This window comes from Vigna unguiculata, chromosome 1 (assembly GCF_037176805.1).
Source record: "Vigna unguiculata cultivar grain cowpea cultivar isolate G323 ecotype 2 chromosome 1, ASM3717680v1, whole genome shotgun sequence".
NCBI classification, from domain to species: Eukaryota; Viridiplantae; Streptophyta; class Magnoliopsida; order Fabales; family Fabaceae; genus Vigna; species Vigna unguiculata.
In genome coordinates this window covers 3872181-3896521 of record NC_140792.1, presented here as the reverse complement: position 1 = coordinate 3896521, position 24341 = coordinate 3872181, and the positions used below count along the sequence as shown (strand labels likewise).

At 33.2% G+C, this 24341-nt stretch overlaps 3 protein-coding genes and 1 pseudogene across 4 annotated transcripts; 1 reads left to right on the top strand and 3 right to left on the bottom strand.

Annotated features, from left to right (window-relative positions):
* Window positions 1–641: 641 nt before the first annotated feature.
* Window positions 642–2226, top strand: LOC146888636 (chalcone synthase 1 pseudogene; annotated as a pseudogene).
* Window positions 2227–3474: 1248 nt separating this feature from the next.
* On the bottom strand, window positions 3475–7528 carry LOC146888635 (G-type lectin S-receptor-like serine/threonine-protein kinase At4g27290). Its single transcript, XM_085668131.1, has 7 exons — window positions 6262–7528; window positions 5830–5970; window positions 5490–5647; window positions 5200–5410; window positions 4869–5106; window positions 4641–4794; window positions 3475–4349 (listed from the first exon to the last, which is right to left on the bottom strand). The coding sequence occupies exons 1-7, from the start codon at window positions 7526–7528 to the stop codon at window positions 4041–4043; spliced, it is 2478 nt and encodes an 825-aa protein (XP_085524257.1). The 3' UTR covers window positions 3475–4040.
* Window positions 7529–10434: 2906 nt separating this feature from the next.
* IMP4 (Ribosomal RNA processing Brix domain protein) lies at window positions 10435–15278 on the bottom strand. The gene is made up of 9 exons (XM_028062128.2): window positions 14999–15278; window positions 14791–14874; window positions 14277–14386; window positions 14095–14145; window positions 12970–13113; window positions 12810–12899; window positions 11557–11663; window positions 11360–11444; window positions 10435–10735 (listed from the first exon to the last, which is right to left on the bottom strand). Exons 1-9 carry the CDS (start codon window positions 15108–15110, stop codon window positions 10637–10639), a joined length of 882 nt encoding a protein of 293 aa, XP_027917929.2. The 5' UTR covers window positions 15111–15278; the 3' UTR covers window positions 10435–10636.
* A 3588-nt stretch (window positions 15279–18866) lies between these two features.
* Window positions 18867–23223, bottom strand: LOC114186100 (U-box domain-containing protein 44-like). Of its 2 annotated transcripts, none has more exons than XM_085668001.1 (4): window positions 23026–23223; window positions 21750–22501; window positions 21349–21649; window positions 18867–20536 (listed from the first exon to the last, which is right to left on the bottom strand). In XM_085668001.1, the coding sequence occupies exons 1-4, from the start codon at window positions 23120–23122 to the stop codon at window positions 19083–19085; spliced, it is 2604 nt and encodes an 867-aa protein (XP_085524127.1). In that variant the 5' UTR covers window positions 23123–23223; the 3' UTR covers window positions 18867–19082. The 2 variants fall into 2 exon arrangements, with proteins under 2 accessions (XP_085524127.1, XP_027929933.2); XM_028074132.2 differs by having other exon boundaries at window positions 22715–23213.
* Window positions 23224–24341: the final 1118 nt, after the last annotated feature.

Genomic DNA, 24341 nt, shown 5'->3' with positions numbered 1-24341 from the left:
TAAATTATTGAGTAGACAATGTAGAAAAATGTAATAGTTGATTTCCTAATAATAAAGATGATGCACGATATAGAAATTTTTTAGTAGACCTTATAAAAATACAAAAGTTAGACGATACAAAACAATGTGAAGAGTAGACAATATAAAATTGTAAATGTTAAACCATGCATATAAATGTAAATAATAGATTCTATAAAAATACAAATATTAGAGAGAAGATGCAAACAAAATCTAAATAGTAAACAACCGAAAACTACAAATGTAGACCAAGTAGAAAGATATAAAGATTAGACTCTGAAAAAATACAAATGTTAGACATTTCATGGACTCTTATTTTGGAGTCTTTTTTTTTAATTTCAAATTTAAATTTTTTTTACCATATTTTTAATGTTTTTATAATTTTGAATTTTAAATTCAAATTTTATTACTTCATACTTTGAATTTCAAATTTGTCAATAAGTATCTTAATTTAGGAAAAATATTAAAATTGAAATCATTAGTGATTTTTATATCTTTAAAAGTCTTAAAAATTTATAAAAATTGATTTTTAAATTATTGTTTAAGCTTCTGTGAAGTGTAAAAAATATGTAAAAGTTGTTCAAAAACATTTAAAAATTCATTAAAAAGGCTTTAATGTTCTACAGTATTTTTGGACGATGAATCTTAAATTTAAACTTTGATATCATATTTTTACCAATTTTCTGCTTTTTAAATTTAAATTTCGTCTATTTAAACTTTGAATTTTAAATTTTTTGTATCATTGACCATATAAATATTAATTAAATAAACAATAAGTGATTTATATTATGAGATGAGTTTGGATTAAGATAAATTATAGGGTGAAGTATGTTTTTAGTCCCTAAACTTTGGTCAAAAATTGGAATTTGTCCTTGGTTGAAACTTTGATAAATTTTGGTCCTTAAACTTTAAAAATGAATGAATATAGTCCTTTTAACCCAATTATGTTGACTCTTTTTCAACAGGTGGAATGTGTTTCATGTTAATATTGGAATTGTTTACTCTGTTTGACACATTCTCAGCTCAGTATTTACTGAGAAATGCATTCGAAACCTAAAAAAAAGTTCACAAAATTGGGTTAAAAGGACTATATTCATTCATTTTTAAAGTTTAGGGACCAAAATTTATCAAAGTTTCGTCTAGGGACGAATTCTAATTTTGAATCAAAGTTCAGGGACTAAAAACATACTTAACCCTAAATTATATATGTATGACATAGTATGATGATTCAAGATTTTATGAGAATGTGATGAATGAGCTTTTGTGTGCTTACATAGCACCTTCAGTGAATGCAAGGCAAGACATGGTGGTTGTGGAGGAACCCAGGAAAAGAGGCAACAACAAAGGCGATAAAGGAATAGGATCAACCCAAGTCAAAGATTACTCATCTCATATTCTGCACCACCAGTGGTGTGGACATGTCTGACACTGATTATAAGCTCACAAAACTATTGGGACTCCGTCCTTCTATCAAGCGTTACATGATGTACCAACAAGGATGTTTTGTTGGTGGCACGGTGCTTTGTTTGGCCAAAGACATGGCTGAAAACAACAAGAGTGCTTGTGTGTTTATAGTTTATTCAGAGATCACTACAGTCACATTCCATGATCCAAGTGAGACCCATCTTGATAGCCTTGTTTGGAGATGGTGAAGTTGTTGTGATCGTTGGATCAGACCCTCTCCCTACTGAAAACCCTTTGTTTGAACTTGTCTAGAATGCACAAACAATCCTTCCAGGTAGTAAAGGAGCCATTGATGGCCAACTTCGGGAAGTTGGACTTACTTTCCATCTCCTCAAGGATGTTCCTGGACTCATCTTAAAGAACATTGAGAAGGCCGTGGTTGAAGCTTTTCAACCCTTGGGAATCTCTTATTACAACTCTATCTTCTGGGTTGCACACCTTGGAGGACCAGCCATTCTAGACCACGTTGAGGCCAAGCTTAGCATGAACCCTCACAAAATGGAAGCTACCAGCCACGTCTTGAGTAAGTACAGTAACATGTCAAGTGCTTGTCCTCTTCGCAGCGTCACCCTCTGATCATGCTCAGTTGTTAAGATACGTCTAATATCCTATTAATAAATATTAGGCAATCAAATATTGTTATTGTATTAGCTGTAATTTAGATATTATTAGATGAAGCAATTTGTGCATCTCTCATTCTCTAAATAGATGAAGAATTATAACATCTGTATATATATACATGGTCCACTATTCTTTTAAATAATATATCAAAATTATTCTTTAAACCCTTTTTATACATGCATCACCTGCAACGCCAACAACACCTCTGTTTTCCCCCATTTTTCATTCGGACCTTCACTCTTCGGTTTCAACAATCTCTTCTTTCTTTCCCATTTTTCCTCACGTGCTTCCTTTCGTGTATCATGTCAAATTGTTACGTGAATATCTATACTTTAAAATTCAATTTCTTCAAATTCATACATATTTATAAGAAATTCATTCATACTGATTCTTTCAAGAATCTCTTCTTCCCTTCTTATTTTCCCTTTCCTTGTACCCTTCCTCACATGCTATGCTTCTTTTGTATACTAGTAAATCAGAAATGTCAAATTGTTAATGCAATATTCAAGCTTATTGTATATATAAATTCGATTCTAAAACGCGTGAACAAGGTTTGTCTGCTATTGAAAGAGAGTTCTTCCTGTTAACCTGCTCAACTTTTACATAAAACTTTCTCTCTGCTTTGAGTTATTTGGCTCTATGCAATTACTCTTTTTCCCACTATCTATATGAAAAGTGCCACATGTTGTAAGTGCCACTCTAAAGTCACAAGCTGCAAATGAGTGTTGGAAAGATGGAGAAAGAGAAAATGCTTTAGAGAATAATGATATGGGAAGATCTTAGCAAGTTTGGTAGAAATGAGAAATATTTGTTTTTAGAATTTTCTATTCAAAAGCATTGTAGTCACCTATTTTACAAAGGTATTGTAAGAAATTAAAACATTAAGTATGTCCTCAAGAGGTAAATTCTGAGATCAGGGAGTGGACACAAGCAAAGAAGTTGACAGATGAAGTTATAATTTCTAAAAATTCGCGAGGAGTTTATATTCTGAACGGATTTTATGTGTTTGGAGAAAATCTAGATTGTGTTTCAATCCATTAGAGAAATCTAAATTGAGTAAACAGATAAACAAAGTTATGCTGAGTAATTAGCCCAGAAATCTGATATGAAATGGGTTTTGTAAAATAAGGATTTATGAAGTAAATATCTTTCATAAGTCATAGATGTTTATAACTTTAAGGGTGAAGCCAGCTCTTGCAATAGATATTTTATGAGTTATCTGGCTCTCTGCTATTAATCTTTCTCCCACAATCAATATGAAAAGTTTCAGTGATTGCATAAGTGCCACTCCAAAAATAGAAAGTACAAGATCAGCCTTGGAAGATGTAGTAGGAGAAAGAGAAAACGCTTTAGAGAATGATACGGAAAGAGAAAATGTTGTCCTTCGAGACCGATTGAGAACCTTTTCTATTTCATATTGATGACATTAAGGGACGGATTCTGCAATCAGAAACTGTGTTCTACATGTAGAACATTGGCACACAATGGCTGGTCTCCTTGTGTTGTGGTGTACTTTCCACAAGTTCACAGTGAACGGGAAAGTAATGTATAATGCAGCTTGTTGTACTGTTACCACAGAAAAACCCTTGGGGACATTGTAAACAACCTTGGTGGTGACAGAGTAATAAGTTTTGCACTTTAAAATTTAACTATAGAAAATTAAAAACACATATGACATATACACAAGTTTCAGCACATTTGAACAGTATTTCATTTATGAAAAATGATTTTTTGACTACTAAATTTTGACAACTTTTTCTTACAATCTTATGTGGCATCTTCAAAGTGGTTTTTCATTTTTCTATTTTTTCATTCTCAATATTTCAAAATCACTTGAAAAATGACACATCATGTTGTAAGAGAAAGTTGTCAAAATTTAGTAGTCAAAATATCATAATCTTTCATTTACATATCCATATCGTTTCTCGAAAAATGTTCTATCGCGCCTCTAAGGATGAAATTGAAACTTCATTTATTGAACACCTTTCATGTTGCTTTGAAGATCCGGTGTCAGCTATATGATCTTTTCCTATATAGAATCCAGGTTGGCTTGGTCTCGGTAGCAACTTCTCACCATTTAACATCAAAACAACAGATGACATATTAGGCCTATTTTCTGGATTCTGTTGTACACACAACAGACCCACCTGAATACACCGTAATATTTCTAAAGATAAGTCTGCACCATCATCTAATATCTCATCCATTAACTCCAATGGCCTTTCTTCATTCCATAATCTCCACGCCTAAAATGACGAAAAGCCATAACAAGAGTGAGTTCATTCCCTACTCAAAATTTCAATTCAAACATATGGAAGTTTCAATAGATTATAAAACTTAAAGCAAAGTTTCACTTTCCTATGCTGTTTTACTTAACTTTTGGATGTGGATGTGGATTTTACTTTCAACTATAGTTCAATTACATTGAGTATGCATGAATTAGTTTTCATTTTAAGTTTCATAATTCTTCAGGTTTGACTTGGACAAACAAATAATGTATCAAAAGATACATTATACAAAATCCACTTCAAGCTTACATGGCCAAGAAGGTTGAGTAGATGATGGTGAGGGTCACGAAATCCACGATTCTTCCTTCCACTAATTATCTCAATAACAATTACTCCAAAACTGAAAACATCAGATTTGGTTGAGAAACAACCATGCCCTGCATATTCTGGAGGCATATAGCCACTGCAAAACAGTATCAAAGTAAGGAGAAGCAGTACAGGCATATAGCTTTGTTAAACAAAAAATATGTTTCTTACTGTGTTCCCATCACTCTGTTTGTATTTGCTTCAGCTTGATCTGCTCCAAATATTCTTGCTAATCCAAAATCTGATATCTTTGGAATCATATTTTCATCAAGAAGAATGTTACTTGTTTTGATGTCTCTATGTATTATTCTAAGTCTAGAATCTTGATGAAGATACATAAGACCCCGAGCAATTCCCTCGACAATTTTCAACCGCTTAGTCCAATCTAATGATTTGCCTTGCAATGTATCTGGCAACATTCATTTTGTAAGTTAGTATGGAAATAACACGAAGGCAAGAGAAAAATCAGAGAAAAAAAATTGATGAGTGTGAAAGACCAAACCAAAAATAAAGTAATCCAAGCTTCTGTTGGGCATGAATTCATAGATCAACAACTTCTCATCTTTTTTAATAGACCAACCAAGAAGTTTTACAAGATTACGGTGCTGAAGTGTTGCCATCAACTTAACTTCATTTTTGAACTCCTCAGTTCCCTGTGTTGAAGTTTTTGAAAGTCTCTTAACTGCAATCTCTTGCCCATCTATCAACGTTCCCTAGTAATGATTTTGGAAAATTTGGCACTTGACAATCAGTATGAATAACTTGGTAACCAAGAAAAATTTGATCACCTACCTTGTGTACTGTTCCAAAACCACCTTCTCCTACCTTGTTTCTGTTAGAAAAATGATTTGTTGCAATATCAATGGTTGAAAAATCAAACATTGTTGGTAAGCTGTTGTCTTCCTTCTCCATCATGTGCTTCCAGGGAATAACTTTTTTCACTGCTCCCAATGTAGTAGGAGACATGAATTGCTTATAAATAACATTATATTTCTGCTTATAATGTAATCCAGATAAATAGACATTAGGTGAACCACAAAACAAACTTTAGAATTGAAAAATACTGTTTCATTTGAATGTTATTCTTTTTTCACTATAATATAAAATACTTCAAAAATTATAAATTCTTCACCTGGCTTGGGTAGCTTCATCCCTCTCATACGTTTTGAAGTCGCCCACACAAGAACTGTTAGTCCAACTATGAATGTAGCAAATCCTACTACAATCCCTGCAAGTCTCTTTGGATTGAGGACCCTGTTATTCCTTCTTTGATCTGAAGAATCAAATTAGTCATCAATCCAAAAGTAGCTCTAAGCTTACAATTCAGGGAAAAATGAAAAAGGAGAAAGGCATGTTATAAAGAACAAGTTCAACTTGGAAGCTGGTTTGTAATCGCTAGTATTCTTGTTGATGGTAAGCAGTATCTAGTATTGTTATAATTTCATCCAGTTAAATTTTATTGAATGGAATGGATGGAAGGTTTTCTATTAACTCTAACGTACATAAATGATATTTCCACCAAATCTGGCAAAAGGGCATAAGATGGAATTGGAAATGAAAATACCACGTTCAGAGAATGGCATTCGTATATGAATTTCTTGTCCTCGATCAGTGTGATTTCTGAGGTCCACAATGTCACGGAACCAAAGCAAGCAACCACTCCCACCATCTCTAATATCTGAATTTGCATATGCAGTACAAGAGCAGTTTCTGAAACACAATGTCTCACATTCCTCAAGGCTCAAGCTCCTGTCAAACCAGGAAGAAGACGTTTCTGGCAACTTTATTCCTCTGTACTCCTTAAACCAATCTCCATTATCACAACTTAACTTTGTTCTTCTCACACAACCACCAGACCAATCATGAGAATCCCACTTTGCTTGAAACTTTGGTGTGAAACCTTGCAAGCATTCACATATTGGAAGCTTATTAATATTGCATATAGAGTTGACACCACAGGTGCCAAAATATTCACACTGATCTATAGGATGACTGTTTACAATATCCCAACTTTGTCTTTGGTTTGACCATAGAAAACGCTCTGTACCCCCTCTTGGATTTAGCTGGAGCCTTGTTATACTAAGCACTGAAATGTTTAACGTTTCATATCCATAAGAAACCCCTTCGTTAGTGAACTCTAAAGAGAAACTCAAGAATGTGTGGGTTCTATCCCAAGAAACACCACTGAAAATATAGCCATTCCAAGGCCCCATGCTGTACAAAATTGTAGTTCCGTTTGTAGTAACTTGTTGAGGAAAGCCCCTCGTATCGATCATATAAGAAAACACATCTTCAGATGGATCGTCATAGTCCCTCCAAGAAGTGAGATACTTATATGGACCCTTAAGAAAATCGGTTTTCAGTTTCATTCCTGGAAGGAAAGTGTCTCCAGGATAATCAAAGCTTTGCCACAAGAAATTCTCTGAGCTCTCTCCATCTTTCACAACAAGGTTTCCTGAATCTAACAGCTGCATAACTGGTTTCACTGCAATTTTTGATGAGTTGGAGAACCACAATCTTCCTCCAGAGCCATCAAGAATGACAATAACTCCTTGATGAGTAAGTTTCAGAACTGCTGTTGAGTTTTGTGCTGGGACATTCCTGTTGGCAACCCACACAATAGTCCTAGGTAGTATGCTCTTGTACCATATACCAAAATATTGTCTTGTTGAGTTTTCAAAGCCAAAAAATCCTGCTTCAAAGGTTCCTGCAGAAGAAACAAGTGTCTCATGATATTGTAAGGACTGATTTGGGGTGATAGTAGAGGAAGTGGGCATGAAACAAAAGAAAGTAGTGTAAATGATTAGCATGAGAATTTGTTGGCTCTCCATTGTGTTTCTGTAGGTTTTGTTATGGTTACTGCTACCATCATCCTCTTAATCAAATATTCTATATTACATTCAAACTGGTTAGTCAACCCTGCCATTTTTTCCATTTCAAAATTTCCTTTTTTCAAATTGATTCTAAATACATTGCCAGGTTAACATTTTCCACTCAGTTTGGTGTATTGTCTACGTTGACTCACTAAAGTCTTGATCAAAGAAATAGAACTTTTGGCATTAACATAAAAGTTTACTGGTCCTGTTTAAATGTTAACTACGAACACTCGACTTATCCATTTTCCCTGCAATTTCCCCACCTTAGTATTTTCTCCAAACTTTCGTCGGCCAATTTCTTTGACACATCCTAGGATTGTGTGTTAGTACAAGGTGGTTCTAGAAGGGGTTAAATAGAGTCTTAGACATTTTAAGATTGTTTTGCGCAAACATGATATAATAAATAGAAAAGAGGTTAAGAGAATAATGCACACAAAGATTTATATCGGTTCACTTCCACCTGAAGTTATGTCCAGTCCTTAAACAACCTATTTAAGAGGTTTCACTAATCAAATTTCTTGACTGAAGATAACAAATCTCTCTTGTAACAAAAACTTGATTCACCAATGTTGTTGTTTCATTCATACAATTAATAATAAATTTGTAGACCAACATTTTTTTAACCATTATACTCAAAATAGACAAAAGTGAGTATAAATGGCTAATAAATTTAAGTTTATTTCAAACTCAACATTGACTAGCACAAATATAACCTCTTCTGGTTACAAGAATTAACCTCTATAAGTATCACAAGTTTAACCATCTCCAAAAATTACAAGTATTAACGTCTCTAGAAAACATGAGTATAAAACTCTAGATTAGAATAAGTGTTATCTTTAGGTGTCATTTACAATCTCATCCTAAGATAAAGAACTCACAATCACAATAATTAAAATAATCTTTGGTATGGGAGAGCTCAAAGTACTTCACTATGTAAATGATTTTACAATGGTTATCATTCAATCCAATATCATTTTATACGATATGAATTTGACTCTATGCTCATAGTATTTTCATTGTAAGTGTCATGACCACGAGATCTCGTGCACAACAAAAAGTTGTAAAAATAATTAATAAAAAAATTAAAAAGGAAAAACAAAAAAAGTTATTAATCATTATGTGGGATGTCTTTAATATTATACTGATACTAATGAAAATAACTTAATTAAGTCAATTTTCAAAAGTTAAGACTTGATTAAAAAAAAATTAAAATAAGGCTTGACTTAGAACTTTTTAACCAAAGTTGAGACGGAAAGAAGTAGTTAACCCTTTCTTTTACCAGCTAATTAAAGATTTGTAAAAGAAATTGTTGTTAAGAATCAAGAAAGTTTTGTTAAAATTATATGAAAAAGTTAAGTATCGAGGGAGGGAAGTTGTTTGTCAAAGTGAATATAAAAAAAGGGTAACTCGTTACCAGATTGTTGAAGACCTTTTGGACAACGTGCATGAATTGGAATAGCAGGTGTGTCTCAGAAAAAATAGGAAAAGGTTAATTGAAACTATTTGACAATTTTATATAACAAAAAGGTAATTTTTTGTATTTATAAAGAAAAGGAGAAAGTGAAAAGTAGTGAAAAATAGTTTTAAATTGATGTAAAAAAATTTAGGTGACAAAATAAATGTGGAAAAAATAATAATGATGCTTGTATCTATTCACCAATTTTATTGACTTTCTTTTAAATTCCTATTTTATTGGAAATTTTATTTTCTGTGTTATTTTATTTTTCTCCTCCATTTACAACTTTCAAATTTCTTTTAAATATTATATTTTACTTATAATATTATATTTCCGTTTCGAGCTTTACAATTTTGAAATATATTTTATTTCTGAATTCTGAGAGTTTTTTCCTTTAAGAAAGTTTATTTGCCTTAGAACTCTCCTTTTAACTTTATGGAATTTACTTGAACTTCTTAGTTTAGTTTTAAATCTTAATCATGTAAAATTCACTCGAAATTTGTACTTTATGAAAAATCATTAATGAAATCTATGTTAATTTATGCCTTAAAAATCAAATATTCTCTTTAAAAATAAACATAAAAATAACTTCGTTAAATTCAATTTACATTATCGATTTTACATTTGAGAACATGTATAATCTTATTTAATATAATAGATTACAAGTCCAAACAAAATGAATCGATGAAACAAGTAGATTTTATCACTAATATTTATTAATTTTACTCATGAGATTCTTGCACATCATTTGTTCAGTCTAATTACACTCTTTCCATGGATTTTGAACAAGAGAGAATCTGAACAATAATAGTCTTTAGGTTCACACATTCATGGCAGATATTTAGTCGATTTATTTCAAGCTAAAATAGAACCTTCAATTTGATCGTATAAAAAGTCTTGTGAGGTGCAACAGTATTTCCAATAAGTGAGAAATAAAATTGAATAGAGTTCACATTAAAAGAAAATTCATGTAACCATTAAAAAAGTTTGAAGCAATTTAGAGCTCTATTTGCTTTAAAACTTTGCTTTTAACTTAATGGAGTCTACTTGAACTTCTTAGTTTAGTTTATATGCACCCTATATCTGTATTTTTCGATTCAATGAGCATCAAATGACTTTTCACTAGTTATACATATAATTAAGCTCACAGCCTGTATACACAAAGCAAAAACAGTAAAATAAAGTCAATATTTTGTTTAATTTAAACATTTTAAGACTCTTTCCCACCAAAAACAAAAAAGTACATATTTAAACAAAATTCTGAAAAATATGGACAGTTACATGACCTATCGCTTCTTAAACAATCATTTCATTTAATACAAAATCAGTGATACATGAATTCAAGGACCAACATACATCAAACTCAAAAAGATATAAAAGATCACACAACATGCACATATGGAAATTAAATTCTAAAAATAATTATTTTCATCCAGAGGTAAGCAAGTATATTTCCATTTTCATTTGCTTATATTTTTGCTATTGCACTAAACTGATATAAATTTCATTTAAAATAATTTAGTTCGTTTGTCAACCTCATCAACTACACATATCATCCGAAGTACAGTCCGTGAAAAGCGAGCTCAAAATCCATAACAATGTTTGCATCAATTACTGAGAAATTTCCGCTTTTTAGTTGTGTTCATGTAAGGTCTAATGACCCATTCTATCTGAGCTTCAGCTTGATCCACCGTTCCCAACTTTATCTGAAAACAGTTTTTGAAAACATCAGGAACTGAAAGTACTTGTTCAACAGATATGTTGTATGAGTAATAATAGGCCAGTTTCAATGACAATTTACTTCGGAAACTGACGTTTGAGATAACCAATGAAACCCAAAGAAAAAACTGAAGTGTGACTATAATGAAAGCAAAACAAAAAACAATAAACTGACGCATGAACTACTATGGTCCAATTTAATCCATAGGTTGGGGAAAGAAGTATCCACTTTAAGCAGCTACGATACCAGAAGACTTAAATAGCCAGTTTTCATCCATAGGTTCCAAAAATTAGAAAACAATGCTTAATCACAATTGAAAGTGATACTGCTTATTGAATTGGGCTAGGTCCTGTCATGTAGACGTATTCATTGTCTAGAAAAACTGATATGTTACAAAACTATGGTATTTAAATAAAAAAATAAATCATAACGAAATCAAAGCACAGTTAAGCTCATGAGAAGTATTAATGATGATGAAAACATAGTGATAAGATATCATATAGCCCATGCAAAACAATCACTGCACTATACAGCTTTAAGCAAACGAAAACCTTAAATCCTAGTAGCAATAATGTGTTCAACCCATGGCGGACTTAATTGTGATGCAAACCTGATAAAGTCGTAACTCAAATCGTGGACCAATTTCCTTCAGTTCTACAGATTTAGGGCCTCCGTGCTTTTCATAAATATGATGCCTGTACATAACAGAAACAATTTAAAGAAACAAATTAACCAGAAGGTTAATAATCATTAGAACTTGAACAAATAATGAAGCTGAATCCACAAAATTGGAAACATGGACCTAACCTGAACGAGATATAGTCAGATTGGTTGGAAAAAGTGACAATTCGTTTTGTGTCTGGTTTTGGCACGGGAAAAAGATGCTTGAGAATGTTCGCTGACCTTTCGCCTAACTGTTTAACGTCCAAAAGAATTCCAAACAAGATGAGCAGTCAGCACTCAGTAGTATAATGTAGTCAACAGTAATTAATTTTGTTTAGATTGAGATGGCCAGAGCATAATTTTGTAAAAAGATATTCAAGAGACGAGAAAAAGACAAGGGAAAGGTCCTGGTAAACAACCCTATAAGTCAATCATAAATGATATCTTGGCAGATTCTCGAACATTTTTCATATAAAAAGGATACAAAAATATATTATAAGAAATAACTTCGTTCACCAAAAAACCAGTAATGAAATAGTGATTGAGCATCTTTCTTTTTCAAAAATGAACTGGAGTTTGAATCTCAGTAGTACAATTTCTTATTTCAAAGGCACATAAGTACAAGAGATGTAATTGAAAAATCGAGCTATATAACTTTTACATGAATCAGTGCTCAAACAAATGACAGCACACCCTATCAACTCAGATTCATTAGCTACTGGTCACAAAATTTTGGGCATTATAGTAACATGGCTTTTTGGCTATGGTTTTGCAATTCTTTTTTCAGTAGAAGCCACTAGTATTCTCTCTCAATATATTGACTCCACATCATATCTATTCTTATATGCCTACTCATGCATCAAAACATTCCCATTCTCGTAACACTTAATCTATGCTATTGTCTACACTTAGATAAGAATTTTATATCTAACTAACCTGTCAAATGCTAAATCCACAGCCTAAAGTACATGTACTCAACCAGAACCAGATTGCACAGTTCAACACTTGACATGCCATGATAGCAACACACTACAATGCTTAAACATGTTCACATATTATTCTGGCTTCAGTAAAAGTTTAATATCACTTGATGTTTAAACATAATGACAATTGCATGTCAACATTGGAATTTAATATCCATCCAGCACAGTGTAAATATGTATTAGTCAATAATATTATGTCAACTAAAGCCTGAACCAGTTAAATTTACATCCAGATTTTTTAATACTTTAAAATCGTTTTGAACTCCAATCACTACTACATTATGGAATAAGATAAGAACCAATGATACTGCAGGACCTGTAATTATCAAAAAGTCCAGAGACAAAGCAACAGATCATAGTCATTGAAACTTAGTACTTCCTTAGATAATAAAGCTCATACTGAATTATGAATACCTTAGTTGAGAAGTTATCAAGAATCAAATGTGGATATGCCTCAGGCATAGTTCCAATAGCTTTCCTGTCTTTAATTTCATGCCTTGTAACCTGTATGAAACAACATATTAGTATATTGTTCCCTAAAATCAATATGAAACACTGTAAGACTAATACTTGCCACATTGTGTAATCCAAAATATGCAGTTGGACCAAATGGTAGATGGCAAACAATTAAACCATCTGGTACACCACGATGTTCATGAACCAAAATAACATCAGTATAGTCATGTGCACGACAAGATTCTATAATCTCTGAGATAACCTGAAATGAAAAGGAAGATTGCATATACCATTAGGCAAGTTGCTCATGGAGTCAAGAATTAGATGTTGATATGTTTTAGCAAGAGTTGAAAATAAAGCTAATTACAGAAAGCCATCAGACATTCTAGATGAAAAAATGGCTTAATGAAGGCAACTAAATTGAAGCAGAGATGCACGGAGTAATAGAACCTAGTGGTGTGAGTGTTATTCATGTAATGCCTTCGATTGTGACGTTAGAATATTAATTTCCTTAACAAGCAAGAGGAGTAAGGTGTGGTCCCACTGAAAGACCGCACGCATACATACTATTCAAAATTAAATTATATTAACTTCACAGGCCTGAATGACAGAGGCAAGTAATGAATGGGGTGTAATGAGTACAAATCCATTGTGATCTTCTTTAACTGAGATTCTTTGCATATTTTCTCTAACCCATCGAGAATTTGTACTCGGTTCTTTTGGTTTATTTACTTCTAGCAAATCATATTTTCAGTTTTGTATGCATTCTCCAGATGGATAGATGTTCCTTTAAGAGCATTTGGAATTTGGAAATCCAAAACTCATTCCAAGGTCAAGATTCTGTGTCTGGAAAGCAACAGTATTCGTAAAGCACACATGCAGATTTGTAGACCTCACATAGCACTTTTAAACTTATGTATTACGTGAACATCCAGTTTGGAAAAAAAACACTGCATTTGAGCAACTACTCTTTTACGAGATAATTAATTTGAAACTCATGGTGTTGCTGAGCACTAGGGGTGTCATTTCAGTATCGTGTTCAGACAATGTGCTCTACACTTTTGCAAGAATAACTCAAAAAACCACTATTTTCTTATCCTATCCTGGTTCTTCTCTTATTTATAATTAAAAACATAATTTCTTATCTAAATCACATGACCAAAGAAACCACCAAATAATCAGATCATGATGTCACAAACATGCAGTATGGGACAACACATGATGAATAATTAAAGACACCAACCTGACCACCACGATTCATTCGCTGCGCATTAGGAAAAACTATACTCAACTCCTGCACAAAAAGAATTGAAGATCACAATAAACAAGAGTCCTTGAAGTAACAGACAAAAAAGTAGAAAAAAATTTGGTTTAAATAACAGAATTGAAACAAACAAACACCACACACATCAAAAGCAAGCAAACCTTTACAAACTGCTGAAGAGGAGCACTTGGATCCCTGGAAGTGGTCAACAAAATCTTGGGATCCTTTTCCGCAGCATAAGCATACTCATCATCAATGTGCGTTCTTGGAACTGAATTCAATTATAAATCCCATCAAACCCCATATTGAAACACACAACAGAAGGATATATGGCACAAAAGAAAAATAACCTTGGATGTATTAAAACAAAGTTTTCCGCAAGCACTTCTAACAGAAGGAAATAAGAAAGAAAAAAAAAATAAACTTCTCTATAAATTAAACTAGTTTTTAGTTGGCTAAGTGTCTCCACAAATACTTCTATAACAGGAAAATAGAAAGGAAAAACACAGTTTTTAACTCATGTGCAAGCTAATTTTAGTTTGTGGGCAACTTTATTTCATTTTGTTACTTCTTACATTCTCTTCATATGCATTAACCAAACAAAAAAATCCATTTAAAGTTATTGCATAAAAGAAAAAGAAAAAAAGAAGAAACATAGTGCGTGGCACCACTTACCAGCAGTGTTTTCATCTTCAAGGTCGATTTGGCGTCGAAGTGCAGCTTCCTCATTTCTGAGTTCAGTGGGAATGGGTTTCCCCTCTGCAAAAACCAAACAAATAAATAAATAAACATAATTATATGAGAAATAATAAAAATCATTATTATTATTAGTATCATAATGTTGAATATGAAACCAAAAAAAACAAAACAACAAAACAGAAACCTTGAAGCGCTTCTCTGATTTTGCGTTTCTTTTCATAGAGCAAGCGTTCTTTGCCTTCTAAGCTCTTTCTGTACAAATACTCTCTCCTCAATCGAATGTTTCTACGCAGCATGTTCAACTGTTCAACGCACTCACAGAACGAAACGGCACCGTTCAGAGATGGAGAAAAACAAAGAAGAAGAGGTGCGGAGCGGCGCGGGAACAAGAGAGAAGGAAGTGAAGAAAAGAAAAGGATACCCTGAGAGCAAAACGACCTGCGTTTTGGATCTCGATTACCTGAAGTTAAAGATTATATATGTGCACATAAACAGCTAACAGAGGCCGTTGGATTATATGAGTTTAGAAGATATACTTAAATACAAACCTAGAGAGACCCATCCAACGGTTTGGGTCAAAAGATATTTTGTAAATTAAGAAAAAATTAAATTAAATCTTAAATTTTTAAGTCAAACATTTTTGTCTGATGAAATTAAATAAATTATTGTTTATAATATATAGAGAGAAATTTTCTCATTCTATATACATATCTTATATTTTTATTTTAACATTAATTATATTTTAGAATTAAAAATAAAATAAACTATTATTAAAAGTAATTATATACTTTCATTTATACTTATTCTCTATATAAAATGTATAAAGTAAATTCTATGCGTATTCTGTTCTTTTTTAAGATTTCGTGCAATTTTTTATCAATTTTATCTCTCTTATGAAAACACACAATGTAATATTTTCTTGAAATAATTATTTAAACAGTTTGGACATAGAGTTTATGCATATATATATATATATATGATTTTATTTTACATTTCATAATTCTAATTCTCAATTTACAATATACTTATTTATTAAATTATAAAAAATTAACGTATACTTTTACATATTTTTCATAAAATTGATTATCTTCTTTATATTTTTTATTGATCTTTTCTTGATTCATTTCATATTAATTTTAGTAAATATAAATTTATTTTTTATATTAACTTAATAATATTATCTATTAATATTATATCATTATATTTAAAAAATATTTACTGATATAATATCATTAATATTTAAAAATACACATATGCGTATTGTAAGGCCCACTTAATTTTATTCTACCCTATTTCTAGAGGGACTGTCTCAAATCGGTTGGGCCTAGGGCTAGCCCATAAGGATCCAAATATCCTAAACCAGCTAACACTCTCATTTCTGCCTCTTTACATAAACACATCCACCTTACTCTCTCTCCCTCTCAATCTCTCGAACGGTGCTCTGCTAGGGGTTTGAGACCCATTCAATTCCAAGTGAGTTTAGCTCATTATCCCATCCACATAAGTTATTTTCACTTCGTACTCTTCTCCTTTAGTTGGATTTTTGTGTTTCCAACTAGGGTTCACCATGGTAATCTATTTGGAATCTATTTCCATCACTCTTTTCATCTCCTCATATCTGTTCTCGAAACTGTGGTGCTCGTAGCTTAAGTGTCGAGGTTTTCCGCTAGCTCTTTCCAGGTAACGGAAGCTAGGGTTTTCGCGTTTTTGTAACATGAAAATGTTGGATTTATGTTTATACTTACATGAGATGGAACTGGTGTTGGCATTGTATTGTTTCCCTGGTGTTTTCCTGACTTGGCTGTGAAAACAGTGGAGGAACCCGACATTCTCGCCCAAGCGGATGTGCCTCGCCTAGGCGAGATTGACAGCAACTCGCCCAGGGTTTCTGCTCGAGCTCTCGCTTAGACGAAGAGCTTTCGTTTTGAGCAGGTAGTCATCTCGCTCAGGCGAGAGCAGCTCGCCTAAGCGAGAATGCGAGGGAGCTCGAGGTGTTTCGCTGCAGTTGTCGCTCAAACGAGGGACCCCGCCTTTGGGCGAGGGGTGGTCTCGCTCAGGCGAGGAGGCCTCGCCCAAGTGAGATCTCGCGAACCCTACTATGTCTTCTGTTGGCAATCTCGCCTAAGCGAGGACCTGCAGCTTGAGCGAAAGACCCCTTTCGCCTGAGCGAGGGTCCTTAGCTTGAGCGAGACTGGTGCAGGAATTTGTGTACTTCTCTCATGTTCTCTTTGGTGTTAGTTGTGTGATTGGTTGGAGTACTTTATTTAATGTATGAAGTATGCGAATATGCATGAAATAATTGATTTGTATGGCTGGAAATTGATGTATTTGGCATGAGCTTGGTATGATATATGCTTGGATGGTTAGTTTTATACATATATTGGCACGAGATTGATATGCATGGGAACCCTATGATTTGTTGGTGAAACACAGACAAGGTATGGGTAGGACGTAATCTCATGACTCTCATAGTGGGAGCTCATGGTGGTGCCTCGTCTAATGGACATGATTCCACGGACCCTCCTAGTGAGAGTTCGCGGTGGTGCCTCAATGTAAGGATGTAATTTCACGAAGGCCTCGTGGTGGTGCCTCAAGGCCAGGATGTAATTCCACGAAGGTCTCGTGGTGATGCATCACTGCTAGGACATAATTGCACGGTCTTGTGGTGGTGCCTCAGTTTACGCATCCGGATAGTCGAGTCTTGGGGTCTTAAATGGTTTGGTATTCCATGTGTGGATGTCTGTTATTTATGTCTAACTTTGAAATTGCATGTTGATTGTTATGATATAAGATATTTTTTCACTAGCTTACCCTTCTGCTTGTTTGTATGTTTGTGTATGGTCTTTCTCCTTTGCGATAATCATTAACTTTATTGATGTGAGCAGATGTGAGAACCCCTGACAATGGTAATGATAATGGAAATGTCGCAGTTTGATGGTTATGGACGAATATCGGGCTCACTATGGAGCCCACGACGGATGGAGTTTGATTAGATTAAAATCCTCTTGTTTTGGACAAGACTTTATGCTACTTTTAAACTAGCATATTTCGTTTAGGCTGTGTGTGGCCTTTTTCCTTTTGGCATGGATCTGCATGATGTGCAATATACCTCCATAGCTCAAACTTTGTACCCTTTGAATACTTTATGTATGCGACGTTTTATTTTGTGGGATTTACCTATTTAATTGGGATGTTACATGTATAATGTCTTTATTTACGTCAGTATATATAAAGAAAATTTCTTTTAGGTGTTCATATTTATTGTTTTAAATAATTTTATTTTAAAATTTATTTTTTATTTTTTATTTTTAAGTGATTATTTTTTTTTAAATTTAAACTTTTTCTATTGGAATTTTTTAAAATTTAATGATTTTTTAATTAAAAAATTATATGCAAAATAAATAGAAACTATTTACAACAAAATTATAAAAATATTTATATTTAATTTTTTAAGATTTACTATTATAAAATAAAGTACATAATTATTTGTTTCAATAAAAGTTAAAAAACGTGGCAAAGTTAGAAATTGTGTGTAGTTTATCTAAGTAGTTAAAAATAACATTTTTTGAGTAATTTTTGAAGAAGAAATGTGTATATCAATTAGAGTAATCTATTTATTATTATTGTTAAATTTTTAGTACATATATTTTACAAAATTACACTTTAACAGATAAGTAGTTAATATATTTAAATAGTTTTTTAATCCTTACCAATGTGTGTCAGATTCATCTTAATTCTTGAAAAGAAAAAGCTACTTTTAAATAGAATATTGCAACAATTTATTGTAATTCTTATCATTAACTAAAATTAGGTTAAAAACAAGTAGAATACTAAATAAGATTAAAAGAAGTAACAAAAAATATTTTAAACTAAAATAATTAGATTAATTTTAAATATAAAATTTATTAAATATATGCATTTAACATAAATAAGATAATTACAATATGTTTAATATCTTTTCTTTGTACATCAGAGACTAAATAATAACAGTGAGGGAAAACTTTGATGTTATTACTGTATTCTATCAACAATAGACCAAAAAAGACAAAAAGTAATTCAAGAAACTGAATGAATCAATCTTGATACACTACTAAACTTTTTAACTGTCTTCTAGTAAATAAGCTCTTAATCCCAGAACTGCATTATGTGGCTCATTAAAAACAAAGGTAAAAAAAAAAAAAAACAAGCATGTACACCAAAACAATGTAAATGAATGAAGATCAAAACCAGATCATTGCCACAGAATTGTTCACAGAGAAAGGCTTGTTTCAAAAGTAACTTGATTGAGATTGCAAGAGCTCAAGCTCAGCCAAAACTTTTGCAACTGTTGACTTCAATCTAGAATCACTCTTCTGGGCAAGATCAATAAGAACCACCTGAGCAGATTCTCCATACTTAACTCTATGTTCTGCAACTTTGAATATTCTCTCCAACATCCATATTGCTTTTTCTTGAACCTTTGCATCACCAACTTCAAGACTTTTTATGATGGCTTGCACACCAGATAACTTGGCAATGCAATTGACACCACCTTCCCAGATTTCATCTTGCAGAAGAGTTGAAAGAGCATGCAGAGCAGCTTCAACTGCTTCTCTCTCAGTATCTTCCAACAGTTGGATGAGGGGAGAAACAGCACCAGCCTTGACCAAACAAAAAGTGCTGTTCACAAAGCAAAATCCATCATGAACTTCACAAAATGCATTCACGGAAGGAGGAACACACAACCACCTTGACTTTCTAGACTTTCTAAGAGACACAGAATTCTGAGAGAGTTGAGCCAGTGAGAGTGCAGCCCTTGCTTTTGTGATTGGTGAACCGCTTGAGAGCAGTTTTACAAGCAAAGGAATCACCCCTTGTTCTGCTGAGAGAAGTTGTAGTTTTTTGTCAGAGGAATTGGTGAAGCGGATCATAACACTGGCAATACTCTCTGCTAAGCTATTTGTTGTGGATGAGTTACTTCCTGTGATAGTGTACATGATGGATATTAAAATTGGAAGCAAATTTGCCCTCTGCAGTGTATCAGTCACCTTTTTGTTACTAGCAGGAAGATTACTCAGAATGCCAACAGCTGCAGCTCTTTCACTGTCTGATGTTGATGTTGAAACTATATTCACTATGTTTAAGAGGTGAGTTTCATCAAGATGTTCAGTTAACTCATCTGTTAGATCTTTAGAGAGAGTGTACAAAAGATGCAAGACCTTGCTCCTGATTTTGGTGGTGTTTTCCTTCAGAAAGGGTAAGAGAAGCTGAAGTGCACCTTTTTCCTTCATTTTGCTTCTCACTCTTGATGCACCAGGGTGAGAGGCTATGTTGTTTAGAGCTTCTAACAAATGGCCCTGGATTATGGGGCTGGAAAGATTCAAAAGTGAAAGCATCTGCTGAGCCACATCTTCATTGACGAGGATGGATTCAGACTGAGCAATTCTTGCAAGAATGGCTGATGCAGGCTCACGCAATGTCATGAGCACAGATGTAACTGAGAAAAGAAGTTGTAGCAGAGATCCTGCAATTCCTGATCTGATCAAACGCTGCACATTTTCTGCCACGGTTGACAGATTTTGCAGCGCATTTAGAGCTGATAACTTGGACTCGAGTTTCCCTGTGCTGAACATGTTCACAAGAGGCTCTATTGCCCCATCTTCTCCAAGGGAAAGCTTGCTGTGATCAGGTAGTTCCAACCTTGAAAGTGCTGTCGCCATTAGGATCTTGTTCATGTCAGACCCTACAATAACAAGGTTGCAAATTCAGATACAGGACATGCAGAATCAACTTGAAAATGATAGTATGTCTAAGGACTAAAATGAAAGTTTTTTTCTTATTATGATTAAATTAAAAACTGAGTATTACATATAGGAACCAAACATTTAGTTAAACATTGATAAAAAAACTATTATTACCCTGCATGTTGCATTTAGATAGAAGAAAACACAGCAAAATTTCACATGACAGAACACACAATATTGGGTTTGGAAACTGCTGATTCAGTTGGAGAAACATAACAATGTTAAGAAGTGGACTTTAAGTCGATATCAATCTTACAAAATCACAAACACCAAATTTTGCTAAGAAAGACTCTAACACATTCTCTTCCATCATGGAAAGTAATGAACTTTAAACTTAATTCAATTTTACAAGACTTTTAACGAGACGTTTGTATCACTTATATATTATGAATTGACCTTATATCTAGAAACTTCAACAAGTTAAGACTAGCAAATAAAGATTGAACTGGATTTTAGTGTAAACACATCATGGTTTTCCTCTACATAACCCAACTTCCTCTTAACCAAGGAGTCTACACAAAGCATTACATGCTCCAATAAAATCAATGTTTAGTAGATGGATGACTTTAATTGAAACCAGATGCTATTTTTGCTGCTTCTACTGCTAACAAACTCAACCAATTTCTAGCTCCTTCCACTTAAATTTATTAAAACATAATGGCTCCATGATGTATACTCCTAAATTACCTGTAATATCATGAGTGAATGGACCACAAGGTGATGGTATCAGATAAGGAAAATCTTGCATTACCTTCTTTCAAATACTGCACTAGTGGCCTAAAGTAGCCAGCCTCTGCCATATGAAGTGCATTTTGAGAATTACTAGACAATATATCCAATAACTTTGAAGCATCATGTGAGGCATCAGGGTCATCCCCATTAAGTATAGCAACTAACATAACAATGCAGCCTTGAATTCTTCCGATTCGCCGGCGAACGGCCTGAATGTCAGAGAGCTCTAGCAAAAGCCCTACAGCTTCTTTCCTCTCCTCTGAATCTCTTGTGAGTGACTTCACCACTGCTGATAAGAACTCAATATCTACCATCTTCTCCTGCAGTGAACTACTTTATAAAGCAAGCTAAAATAACCAAAGCTGCAAGATTTTTAGACCAACAATTACAAGAAACCTCTTCTTAAGTTAAGGGTTTTACCTTTTTCTCATCATTCCCTGAAGAAATACTTTTTAGCAACCGCATGATTGCCAACCTATTGTCTGCCTTACACGAACCTAGACGGTTGAAAAGAATGGCAAGAGTTGCTTCCTCGTTGATCAAACCACCATCAAATCCTTCACTATTTATGAACTCCTTCAGTCTCAAAAGTGAAACTGCAAATTCTTCATCATTACCATTCTTAAGTTGTAGAACAACATCATCAATAGAAACATTAACTATTTCCTCTTCTATTTCTGCAGTGAGCTTCACTTCACTGCTGGAAGCCTCTGATTTTGGACTTGAAGCTACACTTAAACTGCCATCAAATCTCACATTCATCAATTGTCTTTGCAATGTACCAATCTTTTCTCTGAAATCCACGGAAATTTCTAAGCTGGCTACGAGCAGAAGGCCAAAGGATCGACCTATGTCATGTGTTATGTCCTCAATTTGCTTGATGGGTTGCCTCAAATTCGAGCTTTTTGTCAAAGCTTTGGCACGCCTCAGCTCATTCTCAAGAGATTCCAAGGATTTTCTTATAGGCGGCTTGTCCAAGACTGTGTTTTTGTCTCTCAAGTCGATGAAGATTGGTGAGAATTTCTCAACCAACATGGCAAACTCAGCAAATATATGTACCTCAATTTCAGAGTTCTTAGCCAGAGAAGCAACCTCATCGGCCAAAACTATCAGCTCAGACAACAGTTTAGAAAATTTTCTCTTTTCCACCATTTCCATCTTGTACACGAAAACTGAGTTTATGCAGCAAAAGAAAAACCAGTCATCACTCACCGGTTAGAGATGATCCTCAATTGGGCAACATACATATCTGGACCATAGAGTTAATACACAAACAAAGAAAACCATACAAATAACATACACAGAAGAGAATAATCCACCATAACTAAAACCAACAAAAAGTTAAAAGGAGAAGAAACAGACAAGCTGAGTGCTGAGTGGTTGACCTTAGAATCAAAAACTTGCTTAAAGTTGAAATTTTTCAGATACCCAAATCCCAAACTAGATCAAAACCACCCCAGTTGTTGTTGTTCTTGGCTTTGAAAGCAGAAGGGAAAACCAAGTTGTTGCTTTTTTTCTTATGTTTGGTTTGGAATATAGCTAGGACAAGGTGTGTTGTGGGTCATTATCAGACGGCTGTGACCTGTTAAATATAATAAGGTGGTGACATATGGTTTCTTTGCTTTGATCGTCATGATCACGTTGTGCTTCCAAGCAAGTGAAATTGTGAATGAATGATGAAAGACCAAGTCAAAACCTGAAGCACAAGCACTTCTTCTTCTCTCTCTCTTTAAGGACTTTGTACTTGGAAAGTGTTTTGTGGTTGGATGGTTTTGCTTGGTTTTCAGTTTCATTTCCAACCATTTTTCTACTTTGAATGCTCACCAGACTTCTAGAGGGTGGGTGGGTCAAACACTCTAAACTCTGCACAGTACCCATCTCAACTTCAGATCATAGCCTGTGGGCAGAAATTGCCCAAGCAAATGCCACATATTTTCTCACAAAAATTATTATTAGTTTTGTTTTCAACTTGGTTAGGATATTTAGGACCACTAGCAGCTTCACAAGTGGGATAAAAAACTAAGCTGAACTACATCAAAGTTTCTGTTTAATAATTTCTTTATGATTGTCAAGTCTTGTCACTTTTTAAAATCCCTAATCAATGTATGAGTGAAATGAAGATTTGAAATTTTATATTATTCATTAATAATTAAGTATAATATCTATTAATTAAATTTGTTAAAATATCTTTAAAGAATATATTTTATAGTTAAAAATTATTGAATTAATATTTCAAATTATACCAGAAAAGCGTAGTACATGGACTAGTTTTTTTTATAAAGAAAATATCTTTTTATAATAATATATAAATTAAAATTTATAAAAATTGGATGAGAGGCGTTTTATAAATTAGTTTTGATATAAAATAATGTAATTTATAAAGTAAATGATTATAATTTTTTTCTTTAAGTATTTATGAGAATTTCAATCTTTGAAGTTTTTTCTTCAGGAATCTTATCCAAACTTTATACTTAAATTTGATTATAATGAGTTGCATCTTTCTGGAGATTAGTGTCCAGAAAAGGCAAAGCTGAATTTAGATGTCTTCAACCTCTCACATGCTTTGTTCTATACCACACCAAAGTCAAAGTTAGAGTTAAAACATCAGATTAACTATTAATAATAACGTGGAAAAAATTAGAACTGGAATGGCAGAATGTGGGCCGGTCCACAACCCTACAAAATTTAGTAAATTGGGTTAGAATTTTTTTTTTTTTTTGGTCTATTTTGACTTGTTTGGTTTCATCAGTCAGATTGATATATTAAATACCCTGTACAGTAAATACCTGTGGAAGGATTAGTCAATTTTTTAAATTGAGAATTAAAATAAAAAATAATTTAAAATTTTAATTCTCTTGTATTATGTTATTAACTTAATTAAATTCTCAGTTTGATAAACTTAATAACTTTTAATTCAGTTTTTATTATTTTTTATTTATTTATTGAGTTTAAATATTTTAAAGATATAAATTAAGTTTTTTAGGTTATTTTTTTTCGTCACATATAATTCAA